This window comes from Papaver somniferum, chromosome 6 (assembly GCF_003573695.1).
Source record: "Papaver somniferum cultivar HN1 chromosome 6, ASM357369v1, whole genome shotgun sequence".
NCBI lineage: Eukaryota > Viridiplantae > Streptophyta > Magnoliopsida > Ranunculales > Papaveraceae > Papaver > Papaver somniferum.
The window spans coordinates 114576102-114599542 of NC_039363.1; the positions used below are offsets into that span (position 1 = coordinate 114576102).

The 23441-nt window shown below is 35.7% G+C and overlaps 1 protein-coding gene across 1 annotated transcript; it reads left to right on the forward strand.

Annotated features, from left to right (window-relative positions):
- Nucleotides 1–4981: 4981 nt before the first annotated feature.
- On the forward strand, nucleotides 4982–6525 carry LOC113291343. The gene is made up of 4 exons (XM_026540889.1): nucleotides 4982–5113; nucleotides 5233–5708; nucleotides 5790–6112; nucleotides 6251–6525. Exons 1-4 carry the CDS (start codon nucleotides 4982–4984, stop codon nucleotides 6523–6525), a joined length of 1206 nt encoding a protein of 401 aa, XP_026396674.1.
- Nucleotides 6526–23441: the final 16916 nt, after the last annotated feature.

The following is a 23441-nucleotide window of genomic DNA, read 5'->3' on the forward strand; positions in this document are numbered from 1 at the left end:
TCTATTACAAGGATGACGCGGGAATCCATCACCTCAGCGATAACGAATATCTACATATGATGATTTCCGATGGTTGTTTCTTGCTGCAATTAGTTTTGTCTGTACTTGGTCGTGAGAAAAAACTTAAACACATTATAGATCATCCGGTATTTGGACAACTTGAAGGCGACAAAGTATCCATGATAAGAGATGCAGTTTCATCAATCTTTGTGGTAGGTAAACAAATTCCTCTAATAATTCTCAAGGAACTCATGAAACAAAGTTTCTTTCAGGATGTTGTTAATGGTGGGATATGGGAGCAACCAATGGACTTGGAAAGGTCGGTCTTATTTGAGCTCCTGCTAGTTCCGTCTTTGATGGATAGCTCTGGTGGAGTGAAAATGACCCTTTATTCCTTTGTTCGGGTTGGGTGGTTTTGGGCGTGAGCTAATCGCACCGTTTAGACCGTGAGTGCTGCAGACATTTGATGTCCCGCCGGCGTGGCAGGACCGCCTAAGCGCCCTTGTTGCCAAGGGGAACACTCTTCGTTCGACCCTTCGCGATGCCGATAGTTCGGCTTTCCTTCTCGTTTTTTATACTCCGCTTTAGTCCGCTCCCCGATGACACCCCTATCCCGTACATCCCGCCCGACCGGTGATGTCCAGTTCGGGACAGCCTCCCAGACTTAATCCATCGAGCCGATGTTCCGTCCCGGCCATCAACGGTATCCGATCTGACTTGCTTGGTTCCGTAGATGAAGATTGTGTTGGGCTGGCCAATGTAGGTCCCTGTATCGTCGTAGATGTACGGAGAAGCGGAGATCTTGATGTCTGGGGAACAAGATGTATCCCACCTGACGTGTCTCACAATGCTTGACTTCGTATCTACGCACACTTCATGGGATTGCTACCCTTTGGCTCAGTCCGTCGATTCCCTCCTAGAGGACAGTTAGCGGACGCGCGAGTCGAAGACGAACCCAGTGCGTTGTTGGCACCAAGGACAATAACTCTGGTGGAGTATCATCATCGAAATCAGCAATAACAATTCCGACTGCCTCTCTAGCTGAATATTTGCACTGGCGGAGGACTGGAGGTAATACGCTTGCAATTCAAAGTAAGTTCTCCGAAACCAAGAAGAGGGTCGTTTTAAAAGAAGTCCCTATAGACCTCCTTCACGGGCTTTGGCTATTAGTGACAGGGTCATCTGATCAACCCAAGAAAGATGGTTGCGTTGGTTACATATTTGCAGGAGAAGATGATAGTACAAGTAGAAGTGACCATATTTACGATGTGGTCCGTCAAACAGTGAGGAGCGCAACGGAGCTTAAAGAGGAAGGCATTATCTTTCAGTCCGATGAAGGGACAAGAATCAATGGAATTAAGTTGAAGCAAGTTATGTTCAATGCAACTCTAATCATCCCTCCTATCATAGTAGATTCTGAGCAACATCTTTATAGGTTGTTCAGTAACTTGATCAGATACGAAATTACGCACTTCGGGAAAAACCAACGTAAAGTGTGCGAGTATCTACAATTGATGCGTGGACTCATTAGATCAACGGACGGTGTTAAAGTCCTTGCTGCTAGTGGAGTCATTATTGTCGATCCTAATCTCGAGGAAAGGATTCCGTTTCTCTTTCGAGATTTACCGATTCCAAAAGTGATGAGAAGCCATGGTGGTAGTCTTAGAAGAGTTAGAGATGAGCTCAATAGTTATACACGACCCAGTCCATTTAAGAAGTTCGGTGAAGTTCTCTCCATTGTTGTGCTTCTTAGTCCAATATCAACTGTGTACACTATGCTTAGTGTTCATTTGAAGAACTAGATTAGTTTTGTGATCTTTTTCATTTCATATATTGACAAACGAAGGAGGGCCTTCTATGTAATGAAAAATCTGCTTTTGTGGATTCATGTTTGTGTTTAAATTTTCATCTCTCCTGATTCCTAATAATTTTAAAAGGACTAACTCAATAGTCCCCCACTCCACACATTGAATGGTGAGAAATCTCACCTCAGAATTCAACAGTGAACACTACTCACCTTTAATATTACTCAAAACAATAATTGGTAAAAGGAAAAATCAGAGTCGGACTGAGTTGAGCTCTGCAAATCGGCGACTGACTTAGTTCCAAATTTTCTCGATCTTCAATCATTCTCTTCCTTCATTAATCACTTGCCATTTACAGTTTCAGGTGAATTAGGTGTTTTTCAAATAGATCTGGTAATAATGAATCTTCATTAGCAGTCGTCAGAATTAAAACATGGATTGTGAAATGCTTCACGAAGATTCTGCAAGTGGTTCTAGGGTTGTAAATATCTCAGAACCAACTGAGAAATGTCCTTCGATTACTTTAATTGATGATAAGGGTGATGATAGGTATGATTCATGGAAATTTTCATTAATAGGTAGATTGGATTTTCTTCGAATTAAATTTGCTGATGCAATGAGTATTTTGAGAAACCAGTGGAAGTTAACAGGTGATTGTCCGTTGATCCCTTTGGGTAAAGGTTTTTTTCACAATATGTTCAGGATCAAGTTTTGAGAACTAGAAGCTGGATTCCAAACTTTAGACCTGAAAATCAAAGGACCTTTCATTCTCTGGTTTGAGTTTCTTTACCAGGATTGAGTCTTGAATACTGGGATGAGAAAATTTTATTTACTATCTATGATGCAATTGGAAATCCTGTTAAAGTTGATGAAGATACTCTCAAATATGCAAGTGATTATGCTGCAAAAGTGTTGGTTGAATTAGATATTGCAAAGACAATTCCAAACAAACTATGGATTATTATTAAATATGGGAGTTTCTCACAAGGTATTGTTCTTAATAAACTTTCCAAATTTTGTTCAAAGTGTTGGTCACTTATTATCTGAGTGTAGATTTAATAAGAGTACTTCTATAGAACATCCCACCGAATAATCTGTTGGGAGTGTTGAGAAAGCAATTGTTAGTCCTAAGATGAAACAAAATAGCCTTTTGATATTTGTCCACCTCCAACAGTTCAAATCAATACAAATATTGGTGATCCTCAGTCAGACAATGAGATACTTATTACAAATGGAAGGTTTAGTTCATTATAAGATGATGAAGTGGTTTTGGAGAATACCAGTAAGGAGAGGAAGTTGCAAGAAATTCTTACTCCAACCAGAATTCTTAAAGTAGTTGAGGAAAATTCTATAGAAAAAAGTATTGTAAAATCCATTAATGACAAAGATGGTACTGTCTCTTATGAAAGGGTTCTTGTTACTTCTTGGTCTAAAGTGGTTCATAAGCCTTCAACTCCTACCTCAATTGCTTCCACTAGTACTGGAAATAAAGACTTAACATTTGCACATATAACTCATAATCAAGTCTCATCTAGTACTCAAATTCCAAGAAAGTACAACTTTAGAAAAAATCAAGGAAAATGAGGCACAAAAAACCTCCAATCCAAACACTGAAAGTTTTATTTTGGAACTTAAGAGGCCTTAGAAGAGCCAGGTCTCAAAACAAATTATGGGATCTAATAAATCAGGTTAATCCTTCAGTAGTATGGGTTGCATAACCTAAAGTTGTTTGTAGTTCTTCATTACCAGGTATGCAAAGCATGGTAATTCATAATTCTATCTCAAATAAAAAGGGTAATATATGGTTATTTTGGAACAAGAATTTACCTACTCCCTCAGTGGTGTCAATGTCCAGTCAAATGATTACAGTTAATATTGGTGGTGTTCTTATCTCTAGTATACATGCTCATGTTGGTGTTGTTCAGAGAAGGTTCTTGTGGTCTGAGATGGAGGTTATCAGTGGTTTGAATCTGCCTTGGTTAGCCATAGGAGATTTTAATGTTATTACTTCAGCTGAGGAAAAAATTGGAGGTAAGAATCCAAATAGAAGAGCAATGATGGACATTAATGATTGTTTAGACACTTGAGAACTAATGCAAGCTCCTAAAACTGGTCTTCAACACTCTTGGTCTAATTGTCAACATGAAAGCAAAATAATATTATGTAATCTAGATTGGGAAGTGTTCAATCAGTTATGGTAACAAAAATTTGAAGGTTGGGGTTATAAAGTGGGTTTGAGAGTAGCCTCAGATCATGCTCCTTTGCGAGGAGGATGTGCTAATAAACAACAAAATGCTCCTATGAGATTCCAGAAAATGTGGATATCACACCCCAATTTTATGGAAGTAGTTGAAAAATGTTGGTCTGAGATAATAGAAGGTGATCCAACTTTTATTTTTCAGCAGAAATTGAAGAAGTTAAAAAATGATCTTAAGGAATGGAATTGGAATGTATTTGAAAATATAAATGTGCAAGTTAAAAAGGCTGAAGCTAAAGCACAAGAAGCAATGACCAGTTAAGATAATAATCCATTTGATGAAGAAGCTCTTAACACTTTGGTGAATGCTTAAAATTTGTATAGTTCCAAAGAAGTACAACTGAACACTTTTCTGAATCAAAAATCTAGAATTATGTGGATTAAAGAGGGTGCAGCTAATAATGTTTTTCTACATGAAAATCTTAAAATTCGACAAGCAATGAATATTATAAGTGAGTTGGAAGATAGTAATGGGGACATTATTTCTGATCAAGGAAGAATAGTTGATGAATTGGCGAAACACTTTGAGCACAAATCTAAGTTTAAGAAAGTGGAAGTAGTAGAGCGCATGTTAGATGGCATTCCAGAAGTGATTACCGGAGAGGATCAGGAAATGTTAGAGGCAATTCCAGATGAGAATGGAATTAAATCATCACTCTTTGATATGGATCAAGATAGTGAACCTGGACCTGATGGATTCTCATGATGTTTTTATAGAGCTTGTTGGAATGTTATTCATAAAAAAGTTGTTGAATCCATTAAATTCTTCCGGAAAAGGAAGTTTATCCCTAAAGGTCTTAATTCTAACTTCTTAGTTTTCGTTTCAAAAACTGAAGGTGCAAGAAATCCAAATGAATTTAGACAAATTGGTCTTAGTAATGCCAGCTTCAAAATTTTAACCAAAATTATATCTACAAGAATGGGAAAAATTATGCACAAGTTAATTTCACCTCAGCAAGTGGATTATGTCAAAGGTAGATGCATTCAAGATCGGATCCTACTAGCTTCTGAAATGATCAATGAAATGAAAAAGAAGAGAAGATGTGGAAATGTAGGTCTTAAGCTTGATATATCTCAAGCTTATAATTCAGTTAGCTGGGAGTTTTTAAGGTCTTGCACAAATTTGGTTTTTCAAAGAAATAGTGTGAATGGATTCATATATTATTTCAGTCAGCAAAAACTTCTGTTATGGTGAATGGTGGTCCTTGTGGATTCTTCTCAGTTGGAAGGGGTTTGGGACAGGGAGATCCTATATCTCCTATTCTCTTTGTTTTAATGAAAGAGGCATTGAGCAGAAGATTAACTCAATTGGTGAATGAGGGTTTAATCTCTCCACTGGTTGAAAGGAAAGGTATACATCCAACTCACTTATTCTTTGCAGATGATGTTTTCATTTTCTGTAAAGGTGCTAAGAAAAGCATTTTAAATCTCATGAAGCTGCTAGATGAATACCAAATATGTTCTGGTCAAATTATAAATAAAAACAAGAGAAAAATGTTCATAGATGGTACTTCTGAATTGAGGAAAGATCAGATTAAAGACATGATTCAAATGGAAAGAAGTGAATTACCTGAAAAATATCTTGGAGTTATTCTTATTGCTGGAAGAGTGAAGGTCTCAACAGTATGGCCAATGGTAGAGTTGATGTAAAAGAAGCTAGATACCTGGAAAGGTAAATTATTATCTTTTCAAGAAAGGTTGGTGCTAATTAAATATGTTCTATGCAGTATACCAGTATATAATATGGATGTTTACAAATGGCCAACATCTGTAATAAATATTTGTGAAAGGATCATAAGAAACTTCCTCTGGTCAAGTGATTGGGATACAAGAAAGTACCTTAAATTTTCTTGGAAAAAAATGTGCACTCCATTTAGTGAAGGTGACTTAGGCATTCCAAAGCTTGAAGTTGTGAATATGGCTTTTCTTATGAAGATGATGTGGAAGATTGATAATTCAAAAGAAGACTGGGCACTGTTTTTTCAAGCTAAATACAAGGATAAAAATGGTCAGTGGAGTACAAGGGGGCAACTGTCTTCAGTGTGGCCTGGTTTGAAATGGGATTGAGAGGCTCTTAAAGAAAATATTAGACGGAGCATTAATGATGGTGCAAAAATCTCTGTCTGGTTTGATACTTGGATTGGTGATAGTCCTCTAATTGATAAAATTGGATATATTTCTTATATAGCTGACAATATTCACTTAAAAGTTTCAGATATGCTATTAGATGGAGTGTGGTCTCGTACTACTGATCTTCAACAGATTATTCAACCTCTTAGGTTGACAGGAATTCTTGGAAGTGAAGATGTACTAATATGGACAGGCAACTTAAAAGGAGAATTTTCAATTCCAGAGGCAGTAAACAAACTAAGGCACAAAGAACAATATGTGAATTGGTCCATGTACACATGGAAACCTTTCCTTCATCCTCCTATTGCTAGTAATGTGTGGAAGCTCATTTAGGGAGTTTAGACAGATGATACTACCATGGTTAAAAATGGGTATGAAATAGTCTTTACGTGTTGTATCTGTGAGAAAGAACAAGATAGTATGCATCACTTACTGTGGGAATGCAGTTTCAGTATTGGTATTTGGAGGTGGATATGCTTAATCTTCAAATTTAATCATATTAAATCTTTTGATGATATATGGAAAAGTACATCAAAGAATAGCTCTCTGTTAAACAAGTCTGGATCACTGTTGCTTGTATCATTTTAAAGAATTGTGGTTTTAAAAGAATAAGAGATTCTTTGAAGATGTCAAGCCAAATGTACAGAATTTTAAATGTAGAGTTCTGAAATTAGTGAATGAATGGGGTTTGGGAATCACTGGGACCATATGGTGTCAAAACTATGATCAAGGAATCATTGCAAAATTTGGTTTGGGAATCACAACACAACTTATGGAGTCATGTGTGCTTTAGAACTAGCAATTCAATGGAATATGCAGAATATCATTATTGTGTCACATTCAAAAACAGTGCTTACAGAATTTTCTCAGGGTAAAGTGCCTTGGATTATTAGGGGGAGATGGATGATGGCTATGAGGAAAATCAGTCAGATAAAGTATAGACATTGCTACAGGGAGATCAATTTTTCTGCTGACAACAATGCAAAAAAGGGTGCCTCTTTAGTTGCAGGTGAAACAACTTCACATTGGAAAGCCTCAATGTCTACCTAGGATTGAAATGCCAAATGTAGATTATTATAGGTTCTGTTGAAATTATTGCTTTCAACTTTGATATATAGAGTGGTTAGTCTTAAAAGTTAGTCTATTCTTAAGTTTGTTTTTGTTCAATTTTCTTATTTATTTTGAGTTGTAAGAATTTTTCAATTTTAATAAAATTTATGTGATTTAGCAAGCAAAAAAAAAACAATTGGTTAAAAGAGAGCGATTTTTATCTTTTCACCACATAATTCATATCTTTTCTTAGGAAAAAAAGAATAAAATTCCACGTATTTCCTAACTCCTATCTTTTCTGAATTCCTTTCAGAAATAAAAGAAATAAATAAATAAAAATCCCACATATTCTTTTTTTTTCTCCACGTATTTAATGCATGGGGCGGGCCACACCAAATTAAAAATATGGTTAATACAGGAAAACCGGGCACAAATCTAGTTTCACTACAAGCTCAATATAATTTATTCCAAATTCACTACAATTCTTTCAATTTCTCTACAACTTTTATCAAATTTAGGAAGTCTAGCAGCTTTAGGAAGAGATCTCCAGCAACCTTCGCAATAACATTATTCGCAAAGTGAAAAAGAAAAAGAATTACAAAAAGTTTCGATAAAGAATACTACTTCATATCACGAATATTATATTAAGGCACCGACCCCACAAGCTCATGAGTAGAACTCAATTCTAAAATCGTTTTACTAGTTGAATGAGCACACAAACTTATAAACTACAAAATTCTAACCATCTAAGCAACATGGGACTAAGGTCCTAAAATTCCACCACGCTTCCAGACCCAACGCCCTCGCTGGCCCATTCTATCGACACTGTGCCGGTGTTAGCCCTTTCCTTGTGACGGTTCCACTCGACTACCAACATTTAATGCAGTGACAACTACATCCATACATGGCCGATCCTATATTTTAATCCATATCCTATAGGCCACCCTTTCGTGGAGCGGGCTTGGATCGTGGTGGTTGACTCTGATACCAAATTTTAGGGTATCTGCTACAATTAATTATAAGCTCATGGGTAGAACTCAGCTCTGAAACTGGTCTACTGATGGGCTGTCGCAGGCGCAACAAATTAATCAAGATATTTCCCACTAATTAACTGGTAATATAGCGGTAGTAAGAGGTCGTTCCCACAGAGAGCTATGTAATTGATAGGTTATTTGTATTAGCAAAATAAAGTAAATAACAAAGGGGGGTTTTGGTTGTAAGATAAATAAAGATAATAAATAAAAGAGATGATCAAGGAATCCTTCGCTGTTACCAAGCGTTAACAGGATTAGAATACTTATCTATTGTTCATAAGAACCATTCATCACCAACCGTAGAATAACAGCTAGATCAGTGTTATCCCCAAAACTCCTTCAATCACTGGATACGGAAGTTCTCGACTACCAAGTAGATCACTCAAGGTGTAATCCAATCGAACGCCTTAAGCTTTGTGAATTTAGGTTAATCCCAGTAGTTAAACTCTTAGATCAAGGTTTACTTGCTGGTGTTGTCTGCACACACGATTTCTCCACAGAATCCCTTTGTAAGGTCTCGCGATTTCTACTTGTTTAGATAGTTAATCGACGATTACTTATCTCATAACTTCTACTAGCGATAGAACAATCAATAGACTAATCTAGTATGCACCCAAAATAAATTTAAGAATCATTCATAAACCCTAGATATGGTAAAGAAAAACGAAGATGATAAAAACTCTCAATAGATTTGTATTATTAATAAAGCTTCACGCTTAGAACATTGAATTCATCCTTAATCAATAAAGGATTTAGTTTCTCGTGATTACACAATTACCCGGTTTCCCCGTAAAGGGGTAAACCCTAGGTTTTAGATATAGAACTTGTGATATGAGATGATCGATCCTATTGATTGAAATACCTAATACCTTTTTATAGGTTTACATTGCTTGGCCATCAAGTATTTAGTTCTGTTCAAGAACCCGAACCGAAAATATGAAATAACGACCCCAAACGTGACCTTAGGCCTTCCAAGGTATTAATACACGTATTGCACTTGCTAAGTACGCGTACCCAGTACAAAAACTTCAAATTCCAGCAGAAATTTTCGGAATTAAAGTACGCATACCCGGTATGCGAAACTGTTATACGAACCTTACTGTCTTCGGTATTCGATAAAAACTGTTTTGACCACAACTTCTTCATCCGAATTCGGAATGACCTCATTCTTTTTGCCCTATTTTTGTATTTCAATTATCTTAAAGATGATGATGATAAATTCTTAATTTGAATGAGTTAAGATCGGTCTTTGGCCTTTCTCTTGATTTTGAGCGTTTTGCTCCTTTTCGTCGCACTTATTCCACTTCTCTTGGACTTGGGCACTTAGATAGTTGGAATACTTCTCTTATTGATCTTTTAAGCGCTTTGTAGCTCCTTTTTGGATGATTCACCTATTAGAGGCAAATAAGAGAAAACAAGAGTAATAACACAAATACATACAAGAATAATAGCTAAAACAAGTATGGAATGGATACTAAAATCATATGAATTATGCACTTATCAAATTCCGCCACACTTAGATTTTGCTATTCCTCGAGCAAACTAAATAAAACTAATCATAAATACAACAACTCCATCTCGTTGAGAATACGGTTACACTTAGCATGTATAAAAAGCCTTTAAACCCCTAGGTGTCCCTAGTGGACGAGTTATAGTCTCGTGAGGGCTTAGGGCAACTGCAGTGGTGCGATCAAAACCAAAGATCAAAGATCAAAAAAAAGACCAAATTTTGGGTTTAGTCCGTGTTGTGACGCAACGGTACAGGATTAAAATTTCGTCAGGCGGACTTTAAAAGTCCGCCCCTTTTTTTTTTTCATTAGGCGGACTTTAAAAGTCCGCCCCATTTATATTCCATCAGGCGGAATTTAAAAGTCCGCCCGTTTTTTGTAAAACTCCATCAGGCGGACTTTATAAGTCCGCCCATTCTTTTCCAAATTCCATCAGGCGGACTTTAAAAGTCCGCCCATTCTTTTTCTTTTTTATTTAATTTCAATTTTCATCGGGCGTAATTTAAATCTCCGCTCGTTAACAAGCGTAAATTTATGTTACGCCCAGCATCAAACGTACTTTAAATTTACGCCCGACTATATCAGAATTTGGGATTTGGTCGCGACCATATTTGGTCTGGAATTTGATCTTTGGTCCAAATTTGATCTTTACTCCGTCCCACTGTGTTAGGATCTCATCCCATAAATTTGGTTATACTCGCCCACTGTGGATGCTCTTACAAGAGGTATATCCACAAAACCTACTCCAATTTATCGCCTTGAAAGAACCACTAAGGATAGACACAAAGTAGTAGCTAATAAGAAAATCAGCATACATATGTTCTTTAGTTGCAAACATTCCACATACATTCCAATCATCATACATAAACAATTACTTGCGTCTGGCATTCAACCTGATTGCAAAACTCTACTAAGATAGTCATCGTACTTGTTGCAACGTTTTCCACAACACTCGCATACTGAAATCACATGGATAGATAAGAAAATGGAAATAGAAAAGTGAAGTGTGCAAATGTTGACTAAAGTGATGTTACCCACAATACTTGTATGAATGTCATCAAAGGATTCTTATTTATAGCACAATAGTTGAGAGAAGCACCCATTTAACTCGACCACATGATTAGATAGTCTAAGCGCATGTTCCTTTTCAGAAAGTATGTGATAGTTGCCTTGGATCCTGCATTTCACGCTTGCTTAGGCGACGGAGACAGGGACAACGTTTCACACATACTGCTATCAAAGTGTCAAGAACCTCATCAATAGTCTTTTTGACTTGCTATATAATGATGATATGGTTTTTGTTTTTATCGACTATGATTAGTCCGAAATTCCGGACCTATCATTTATTAATGTCGATAAAAGAAGACGAGCCTTATATATATTTTCTTTTCTTTTCTTTTTTTTTTTTTTTTTTTTTTTTTTTTTTTTTTTTTTTTTTTTTGGTTCACTCTTTATGAGTGTTAGACAATTGCCTATGGGGCTTTCAAATACTCAACCAATGATTACCTTGCTACAACATCCACGGTAGTATTAGGATCCCACCAAATCACTTTAGAGAAACATAAAACTGCAAAAATAAAAAGAAAGTGATCCAGTAATGATTAATTGCGAGGATGACTCTTTCAAACGACTACCATAGCTTAGTTTTGCATTCAAATATGAACGTATATATCTAAGGATTGTAGAATGGTAAAATGGAACTCAATCTATAGTCGTAAGAACTGTTTCAACCTTAAAAAGGTTTAGTGTGCCATCTTAAATAGCTCATAATTAACTTCAAAAGATGAAGTCTTAAGAATGCAAGAAATCAAAGAGTATTATTTATTTATCTTTATGCAATCCAAACATGCTTAACTACTCCCCTACACTTAAACTCAACATTGTCCTCAACGTTCAAAACCGAAAATTTTGATTTCCGACATAACAGATCCGAAAAACTCGAAAACTGTACAAATGGTTAGGGAACTAGGAAAAACATCCTGAACTAAAGTTTTTATCCTACGTCTTTTATATAAAGTATCAAAAGGGCACAGTTTTCCGATAAATGGTCTGACTTTTATGGCCTCCAGACTGACTGTCATGCAATCTGAAAAAGTTCTGGAAAATACCGAAACTCAAATGTCCAGGCCTATCTCTCCAACTTAACAGACTCCGAATTGATATTTTCTTTTTGAAAAGTAAAGATGAGTCTGTCCTCTTTAAAAGTTGGGGTCAATCACTCAAATCGGACTCCGTATGAAGTCTCGAGAGTTGTTTGCGTAACAAGTGCGCAGTCAGAATTTTTCTGAAGAGAATAGTTTCGTCAAAACTTTCATTATAGAAACAGGACTTTGTAAAACTTAAGATGGGAATGCAAGATATGATATGAAAAAATAAGAAAAATAAAAACAAAATAGATAGAGATACAAAACCGATGATTTGCCTCCCATTAAGCGCTTGGTTTAACGTCGTCAGCCCGACGTTATTGTTATCGTCCGTACACCAACAATCTGAAAATTTGGTAATCCTTCCAAATAACAATCTGCAATTGAAATAACAGCTTCACAAAAACATTATCTCAGAATATAAATATTGAAGCTATTACTTTATTGAAGTTTCCCCCGCACTTAGCCCTTTCTACACTCGGAAGTGGATAGAGAACATAACATTCGGGAACTTCAATAGGTTCCTCAGCTTGATGAACCTGCACAATACTCGAATCAAACACATCAAGTGGTGGATACTTAGAAGAAAAATAATACGTTAAAACTTTGGAAGCACACAACTCCAATCCTAAGTGAGGTATTTTCTTAAAAGTTGGGTTAACAACTCTTTGAAAAGCTACTTCGATTAGAGGAAACAGATCAATAGATATAGAATTATGCAAAGGATTAGACAAACCTTGTTTCGGATCCTCATTAGATATCTCCAATGAATTATTTACCTCAAGTATATCGTGGTCCTCTATCAAACTATTGTTATCTAGCTCAATTGGGTTTTCCAAGATTGTAATCAAATTGGTTTCATTCTCAATCTCTAGCTCTTCAACAACCTCGTCATCGGAATCGGAATCCTCTCCTAAAACATCTAGTTCATTGATGCAACTCCTAATTTCTTCGTTTGAGTACGTTATACCATTGATAACAATAGATATGTCATACCCAATCTCCTCCTTTTGAATAGGCGAAGGATATTTATTATGATCCGGAGTTGGAATAATTGTATCATTGTTACAAGAACTTTCCAAAGGTTGCTCATCTTCATCAGAATCTTCGTCAACCTCATCATCTTCCATATCCCAACGGCGTTGAAGTTCGGTTCGTATGGCTCTTTCAATTTCTTGAAGAGTCTCTTCCGATGCTCCAGTTTCTTCCAGGTGATTGTATCGCGCATATAGTTTTCTAATTTTAACACGCCTAATCCGTATCTTTTCTTTTGGAAAGAGTGAAGGAAAAGCACGATAAAGAGGAGTATGTCTTGTTTTTAGTTCCAAACTCTCTGTCATCTGCACATTACTAGAAAACAGTTGATCAGAAGCATAACTATCCTTCCATCCTCTTGATTGTTCACTTACATTCCCGTCATAAGGTTGTTGACATGTATGAGAATATCCATAAGGTTCTGTGGGATATTGATCATAGCCAAAAGATTGGTTTTTATTATACCCATAGGATGGTTGGTAGTTGTCAAAATATTTAGATTGAAAACCATATAGATTACCATTGTTGTATTTGTAATCTTGTGCTCCGTATATGTTATTTCCGTAAGGAAACATAAAACAAAAAACAAGCTGAACAAATAACAAGTCAATTAGCGACTGCTCCCCGGCAGCGGCACCAAAATTTGATGGGCTGTGTAGGCTCAACAAATTAATCAAGATATTTCCCACTAATTAACTGGTAATATAGCGGTAGTAAGATATCGTTCCCATAAAGAGCTGTGTAATTGATAGGTTATTTGTATTAGCAAAATAAAGTAAATAACAAAGGGGGATTTTGGTTGTAACATAAATAAAGACAATAAAGAAAAGATATGATCAAGGAATCCTTCGCCGTTACCAAGCGTTAACAGGATTAGAATACTTATCTATTGTTCGTAAGAACCATTCATCACCAACCGTAGAATAACAGTTAGATCAGTGTTATCCCAAAAACTCCTTCAATCACTGGATACAGAAGTTCTCGACTACCAGATTCTATCCAACGAACCACCAAGTAGTAGATCACTCAAGGTGTAATCCAATCGAACGCCTTAAGCTTTGTGAATTTAGGTTGATCCCAGTAGTTAAACTCTTAGATCAAGGTTACTTGCTGGTGTTGTCTTCATACACGATTGTTCCACAGAATCCCTCTGTAAGGTCTCGTGATTTCTACTTGTGTAGAGAGTTAATCGACGATTACTTATCTCATAACTCTTACCAGCGATAGAACAATCAATAGACTAATCTAGTATGCATCCAAAATCAATCTAAGAATCATTCATAAACCCTAGATATGGTAAAGACAAGCGAAGATGATAAAAACTCTCAATAGATTTGTATTATTAATAAAGCTTCACGCTTAGAACATTGAATTCATCCTTAATCAACAAAGGATTTAGTTTCTCGTGACCCGGTTTCCCCCTAAAGGGGTAAACCCTAGGTTTTTGATTTAAAACTGGTGATATGAGATGATCGATCATATTTATTGAAATACCTAATACCTTTTTATAGGTTTACATTGCTTGATCATCAAGTATTTAGTTCGGTTCAAGAATCCGACCCGAAAATATGAAATAATGACCCCAAACGTGACCTTAGGCCTTCCAAGGTATTAATACACGTTTTCCACTTGCTAAGTACGCGTACCCAGTCCGCGAACTTCAAATTCCAGCAGAAATATTCGGAATTAAAGTATGCGTACCCGGTATACGAACATGGTATGCGAACCTTACTGTCTTCGGTATTCGATAAAAACTGTTTTGGCCACAACTTCTTCATCCGAACTCGGAATGACCTCATTATTTTTGCCTTATTTTTATCTTTCAATTATATTCAAGATGATGATGATAATACTTAATTTGAATGAGTTAAGATTGGTCTTTTTCCCTTCTCTTGATTTTGAGCGTTTTGCTCCTTTTCGTCGCACTTATTTCACTTCTCTTGGACTTGGGCACTTGGATACTTGAAATACTTCTCTTCATAGCTATTTTCAGCACTTTGTAGCTCCTTTTTGTATGATTCACCTATTAGATACAAATAAGAGAAAACAAGAGTAATAACACAAATACATACTAGAATAATAGCTAAAACAAGTATGGAATGGATACTAAAATCATATGAATTATGCACTTATCATCTACAAGTTGAGGGAACCCACGTACTTATAAACTACCCAATTCTACCCCGTCAAGCAATGTGAAGCTAAGGTCCCAACATATTATCCACGGTACAAATTATAAAGTACTATTTCAGGCATTCTACCCCGTCAAGCAATGTGAAGCTAATGTCCCAACATATTATCCACGTTAAAAAATTATAAAATACTATTTCAGGCAGACGTAACCGTCTTCATTAATTCAGTTCTTCAATTATACTCCGTATATCAAATGCAATGTTTGGTTGCTCCTAGATCAACTTTGGATATAATTAATGAGACTTCTTGGAATATCTGGACGACTACAAAAGCATACACACAAAATCATAGTTGGCCATTTGTAAATCAAAATCCCTGGGAGAGCTAGTAATCAGAAATCCCTACCATTTCAATATAGCAATTATCAAAAAGCTAGCACCAAGACTGCTCCTTGAACCTCACCGAGTACGATATCAGATTCAACAAAGTAAGACCCCACACCCATGTAATCCACTCATCCAAACAATTCAACTTATCATTTATTTAGTATAGCATTAAAAAGGGCTTGCAATTCTCAAGGAAAATCATATCCGTCAGAACCTTCCACCATTAAAATTGTCCTTCCATGATTTATTCCAAATGCACAAGTGACACGAAACTTAGAAAATCTACACAATAAAACTTGCTTTAAAGACTATATATACACATCATATTTATTTGCGCATATAAATATTAGTGTAAACCATAGATCATTTTATATTGTAAGTGTGATTAGTAAAAATTTAGTGACACACTCAAGTACAATCTAACGGCCACAAAAGAGAGAGATAAAGCACATAACAAATACATGATGAGGATATGATTCCAAGTTATCAATTGTCTATGTGGTTTGGTATTAAACATAGTCAATTGAGTTTCAATCTGATTAGGCAATGAGTTACAAAAGTAACAATGGATTTATATGAGAAACAATGCGAGTGAGGTTCGATCATACATATTATTGTCTCATAGGCATGTTATCGCAAGAGTTTTTCCAATCATGAATCCAATCTATCCTTTTATAGCCTTAATAAGACTGTGCCAAATAAATTTTGTTATAATTTTTAAACCATCAAGCTTTGTTATCCGAATGATGTATGCGGTCTAGGCAGTTCTCATTCATCGAGCGAGTCGCAATTCGTATCTGTCAGAAATAGGATCCCAACTTTCCATGTAACCTGGTCAACCTGGGCTTTCGTGATATGATCATTCAGAACCATCGTTAAATGCATTACTATCCATTTCAGACTTCACCGTCTATATCCTACTAACTTCCACATGGTGACATTCTATGTAAGCGGTAGATATCTTGATCTGAGGGTGAATGCGAGCAAAAATTTGATCCCATACTTCATCGCTTCCAACTTTCTCATCTTCTTACCTAGCTAGATATTTCTATGTACGTGGCCAGCAAATTATTTTCCCTCATGGTTATATTATTTACGGGAGCAGTAAATTTACAGTTCCACTTATAGCTTCTAATTTATTTTATGTCTATTTTATTTGATAAATCAGTGAACTAACAAAGCAAAGCAAAACAAAACAAGAAAATACCTACATGGAAGACTTAATCGAGGTGAACACATAGCCAACTCTGGATTCAATTTTTAATCACTAGAAGTATTTCAATATGAAATTAGAATGAGATAAAGTCAGATTAATTAATTACTAATTTATTTAGAGGAGAAATTCGAAGACTCTTAACCCCAATTTCATGATTCAAAAGAAAACAAAAAAAACAAAAAGATGTGTACTATCAATATTGAAACTTCTTTGTCTAAAAATGGAAAAATGGTGTATTTCGATTTAATTAGTCCATGTTTTTCCTTGCGAGTCTTACTATATATATTTTTTCTATCCGTTCTTGGTAAATATGATTATGTAATTTTCAATAGTAGAGAACATCCCCTGACAATTTTAAAAATCCCACTAAAATTTCATCCACAACATGTGCAGCTTTACACTATACTGCTTTTTCTCTTAACTTCCCAATACATAATAGTTGAAGGTCAGAAACAATTTCAACTAGGATAGAATTGGGTGAAAGTAGGAAGGCATTTTTGTTGGTATCTTGAATTGCTCCTAGCTATAAAGTCGAGTTCTAGCTACTACAATATTTGTATGGATAATTGTGGCAGTTGAGTAGAGTTATAACTAATATTTGTATGGATAATTGTGGCACTTACCTATTCAAATGGCTCACATACGCAAAGTTCACGTGTTTAGGTAACAAACATGAATTCGTTGTCTTAAAAATCCTTACTTACCTAATTGTTTTCCCTCTCACATGTGATTGCCATGACCACCTTTGTCTAAGTTCATCTTAATTTGGGAATATGAGATTAGGAAAAAAATCAAAAGTGTGCCTTCCCGCTATAATTTTTCTTATTTTTTTTCCTAATTAAACAACACTCATCTGTTATTCCTTGTTGCTTCAAAAGGAAATATATATTATTCCTCCAGACAAGTTAATTACATCCAGGTCTTTACTATTAGAAAAATCATACTTTTATGTTTTTCTTCTGCAACAAAAATATTAACAATGATGAAGAAACTTATTTGAAATAAGTAAAGTACAAACCCAAAAATAGACCAAACTAATCAAGGAACTAGTTCCATCACGTAGCTGAAAAAAATAACTTAAATAGATTACACAAAAATTTATCCCCAATAGGGAATTACAGTACCCAAAATACTCCTTTCAATGCCTCTGAATTTTTGCAAGCTTGACTTTTCATATGTTGTATAACCCGCTTGCATCGAAAGTAGAAAATTTGAAGATTAACTTATTTCTAGGGACGGAGCTAGAGTGTATATGCTATAGGGTCAAATAAATTTTGTTCTGATGACACTCGCAAAAAGATTAAAGTTAGATCATATTCAATTAAGAAAATTCATTTTCAAAGTTTGCGTACAATTTTGATCTCTTGCTATCCAGAAGATAACTAATGATGTACTAAAAACTAACTGTTCGAGGGTGTCAGTGAACTTTATTATCAATAATCAAGTGTCGAACTCAAATGTTTGAGGGTTTACCACGAGTATTTACACCCACAACCCGCTAAAATTACAAGGAGCTTAACCCCCTCCTTACTGATATTCCAATTGTAGTGGGTACAAGTGACCCCACTTGCACCCTCTCCCTCCATCACTGCTTATTTTTATGTTTCTAGATTGTCCATGAAATGGATGCTGGAAGGGATCTTCCACAACATTTGACCCGCTACAGAGATGTTTTCAATCCTCCAACCTTTAATGTTACAATCTTGCATCACCCACTCTAAGTTCATATACGACAGAAAATAACTCCCAATACTAGATGAAACGCTATAATGGAGAAGAAGTGTATAGCGGATTTTTCCTCTTTTCAATAGAGAAAACAACGATCAACTACTAATGCACCTTTCTTGTAGAGAGTGTCCATTATAGATGTTTTCATAAGATAAACCTACTAGAGAAAGAAACCAATTTTATAGGGCCAAAATCTTGACCAAATACTCAAGTTTTTCAAAATTTTATGGTTTTTTTTAAACTACATATAAACCGATTTGACTGAGAAGTTTCCTGACTTATCATGAGTCCAAACTAAAGAGTCTTCGTCAGAATTCAGGGAAATGCTCTTATGACAATAATTAAAAAATTACTTCCATAGTTTGGTTGTTGTTTAGTCTTCTTACACAACCTAGGTTCCAAGGCGCACCATTTGATATCGATTCTGCACATTTAATGATTGTACAGTTCTTCGCCGAAGAAATGAAATAAATTAATGGGTATTTCAAACTAAAAGCTTGATCTCCCACCTAACTATCTTTCAAAAATCTGTTAGTGTTAACTTTTGGGTTCTTTGTCTATGTTAGATTGTGCCACATTTATTTAAAGACAATCACATTTTTCCATAAGACAAATTTCTTATCGCTAAAGCGCTAACCTCATTGAAAGGCTAAGTTCTATTCAGCTTCAATGATCTAAGACCAAACCCACATTTTATTAGAATACTTGATAAGAAACTCATTGCAAGAGTTGACTTAATGTAATGGCCTGACCCTCGACCTATATTGTCCCCGCTTAGCCATTGCGATTATCCGGTAGTATGGGGTTTTTGATGGGCACCGCAATGGTCATCCAGTAGAATCTTCCTAGGATGTCACCCATTCCCGGATTACTCTCTTCCAATCACACTTAGTTATAAAGTTTTCTGCCAACTCTGGAGCCAATTGTGCTGAAAGGGGCTCGGTGTTAAGAAGGACAAACCATTACTTATATTTTCATTTGCGAACCCTACACTTCGAGTCTGAGTATTACCAATACCACCACCATAAATGGGAGTCGTCCTCAGCTCCGAAATACATACACACATGCCCAAATCTACGACGCTCCCTTCCAATCATCTGACCAGTATATGATATATCTCGTACAATTTACTCTCCCACCCTCGATAGTTGACCCACCGTCAGCTCTGATACCATTTGTATTGAACCGACCCTCCACTGATATTGTCCCCGCCTAACCATTAATTGTGGTTATCCGACAATGTGAGATTTTCAACGGGCATTGATGTGATCATCTAGCATCATCTTCCCAGAAGGTCACCTACCTCTGGATTAATCCCTCCCAAGCATGCTTAACTGCAAATTTCCCCCCCAACTTTAGAGCCAATTATGTTGAAAATGACTCGGTGTTAGGAAAGCACAAATCATTACTTATATTCCCTTAAACGAACCCTACCTGTCGAATCAAGGTATTACACTACATATCCTCAACGAAAACAGTCTGCTTTTGTATTTCTCAATGATATCCTCTCATTTTTGCTCATCAACTGAGTTCTTCCCAAGCAGAAAACTTGAATAACTAGAAGGAAGTAATTCAGTCTTATAACCCATCATTGATGACATAGCTTCCAAATTACTTGCTCTTGCAATACATAAAAGATTGCATTTCTCAAGTTATTTGCAGACCTGATACCATTTCGAAACCCATACGATAATATCTAAGGTGGTTCACTTTATCGATTGAGTCTTTTAAGAAACTAAAGTATTATCAGCATAGTGAAGATGACATATTTTGATTTCATTTGTGTTCATTTCGAACCTCCTAAATTACCGGATTCGTGACCAGCTTGGGCAAAGAATATTTAAAGCTTCCGACAAAATAGGAAACTAAAAAAGGGTCACTTTGAGTAAAACCTTTACGTGTGGTAAGTTTCTTATGCGCTAACCCATTGATAAGAACTGAAGTCAGAGGGTTGGAAATGCATCCTTGAACCCACTTCCAGCACTATTTACAAAATCCGATTTTAGCAAGAAATTCGTCAACAAAACTCCCATAAAACATGATCAAAAGCTTTCTCAAATTCGATTTCAAAAATAAAGCAAGAATGCCACTTTTGATTCTCGAATCCATGCATTCAGTGGATAGTAACGCACTATCAAGGATTTCTCGCCATTCAAAGAGCCGACTGTTGTCGAGAAATTATAGAAGGAAGGAACAGTTTCAATCTCTCCGCCAATACTTTATTGATTATTTTGTAAACTCTGTTATTTGTCAAAAAAAAATTATCTCTTCGTATCACTGGTTTCTTCGAAATCAAAGAAAGAAAAGAATTCTTAAAACACCAATTTAAAGTGCCCCAGATATTGAAATCTCTGACTACTTTCAAGATGTCGACTCTCAAAAAATATAAACATTTTCTTATGATCGTTACTTGGAATCTGTCTGGAATATGAGTTTTATCCTGACCTAAATATTTTAGGGCCATTAGATACACATCCTCTAGAAGGATAATCTGAATAAAGTTAAGAAACAAAATTATACTTCTTTTCCCTTCACCACTTTACAAGCTTATCAACCTGAGTATCAGTAGTATTACTCCTAGTTACATGAACTATCTTAGGCCAAATACTATGGTATGCCGTTTTGCTTAGCTATAGCTTAATTAACAGATAGTTAGACAAAAAACTAGTATGGGTCCTCTTTTTCTCTTAGCTTATATAGGTGAAAACTGAGTTTACATCTATAATATCTTTGGGTCTGCAAAAAATAAAGCAAAACTAGAGATTTTAATTATGGATCCTAAAAAATACTTAATGAAAACTCAGTTTCCATAAGAAATTTTTTAAACTCATCGCTTAGCTTAAGATTGAATCAGTTGTAATCGACTATTTAGCGAAGCGAATGGATTTTGTCACATTAGATCCAAGCGAAACCCCATAGTACTTCGCTTTCTCTATAAGCTATAGCTAAGGGAAATAACATACCATAGTATTTAGCCTTATAATTTTCTAAGACATTAAGTGTTTTCATATAGAAAAGTTTTTGCTCTCCATGAGCAACTTGATATGGCCCTTAATTGGGATACTCGTTTGCAATCACTTTGGATGTGTCTAAAGTTTTTCATCACAATGTTAGAGCAATGTTTGGTTGAACTCGCAAGTTTTTCTATCTCAAGCTCGTTGTCAATGTTAGATGCACAAAACTATATCTTGATTTTTAATTTACTAAAGCTAGGTCTCGGATTAGGATTAGAGTATGGTAGTTGAGTATCAAACATCACTGATTAACCCTCGAAAATTGAGGACTGAAGATCACACGAAGACATTTGAAGAACTTCATCAATAAAGAGGTATATGAAGACCGAACCATTCTATTTATTCACGACATTACCATTCTATCTATATGATGCTATGTCGTATGACTTCTAGTAGATTTAATATTGCAAATAATAATTTTTGATTAAAAGCTTGTCTGGTTAAACATCACGAAATATGATTTAAGAAATCGATGTTCATAGGTTTTTAGCAATCTTGGTTCAAAACAATTTATTGTTCGACAACTATCTTTGTTTTAAATGGATTATTTGGAAATTGCCCAAGCATATGACATTTAATATCTATGGAAAATGGGAATATTTAAAAACATGAAAAGGGAGTTTTCAGAACTACTGAAGTCTAGACACGAGATAGGTACGCATACCCAGTACGTGTACCCTAGATGAAAAAGCAAGGGTCTAACAACTACACCCAATATTTCTCTTAGCAATCTGTATGGACTAACTCCAATATACTTTTAAGAGAATCAACTAGATAGTCAGAATCAATCTTAACAAAGATATATCAAAGAGTTATATCTTAATTCCTCAATTCAATACTTACTCAAGCAAATAGAAATCTGCGAGTCTAATTGAATACAAGAGAAATTAACTTGAACGGTACCAAAGACCAATGTTCAAGTATCAATCAATTTCAATCAACAACCAAAGTTTGGATTTACCAATTGATCGGTTCAATGCACAACCTGTGATATTTCATTTATATAACAAAATATAATGCGAAAAAGAAATAACATAGACACCAGAAGTTTTGTTAACGAGGAAACCACAAATGCAGAAAACCCCCGGGACCTAGTCCAGATTGAACATACATTGTATTAAGCCGCTACAGACACTAGCCTACTACAAACTAACTTCGGTATGGACTGTAGTTGAACCCCAATTAATCTCACACTAATCCAAGGTATAGTTGTGCTCCTTACTTCTCTGATCCCTGCAGGATAATACGCACTTGATTCCCATAGATGATCTCACCCATGACTAAGAGTTGCTACGAGCCAAAGTCGAATACTTTAATGAACAAATCTGTATCACACAGAAAATTCTACATGAATAGATAAATCTATCTCTCACAGAAATACCTACGAGTTTTGTTCCGTCTTTTGATAAATCAAGGTGAATAGGAACCTATCTATAACCTGGACTTATATTCCCGAAGAAAAGCCTAGAATTATCAATCACCTCACAATAATCTTAATCGACTAGCGAGACAGGATATTGCGGAATCACAAACGATGAGACAAAGATATTTGTGACAAATTTTCTATCTTTCCTATCGGAGAAATTAATCTCAAGCCAATCTTACGATTCTACTCAAATACGATAGAAACAACAAGATCAGATCACACAACCACAGAGAAAATAGTTGGGTCTGGCTTCACAATCCCAATGAAGTCTTCAAGTCGTGAACCTATAGGTTCTCGATAGAAACCTAAGGTTAAAGGAAAATCAACTCTATCTTAAAACTAGTATCACACAGGAGGTGTAGGGATTAGGTTTCCCAGTTGTTAGAGTTCTCCTTTATATAGTCTTCAAATCAGGGTTTGCAATCAATGCTACCTTGGTAACAAAGCATTCAATATTCATCATTAGATGAAAACCTGATTAGATTCACGCTAATATCTTCCAACCGTTAGATCGAACTTAGCTTGTTATACATACATGAAATGTAACTTCATTTAGGTTTGAGTAACCGTACCTA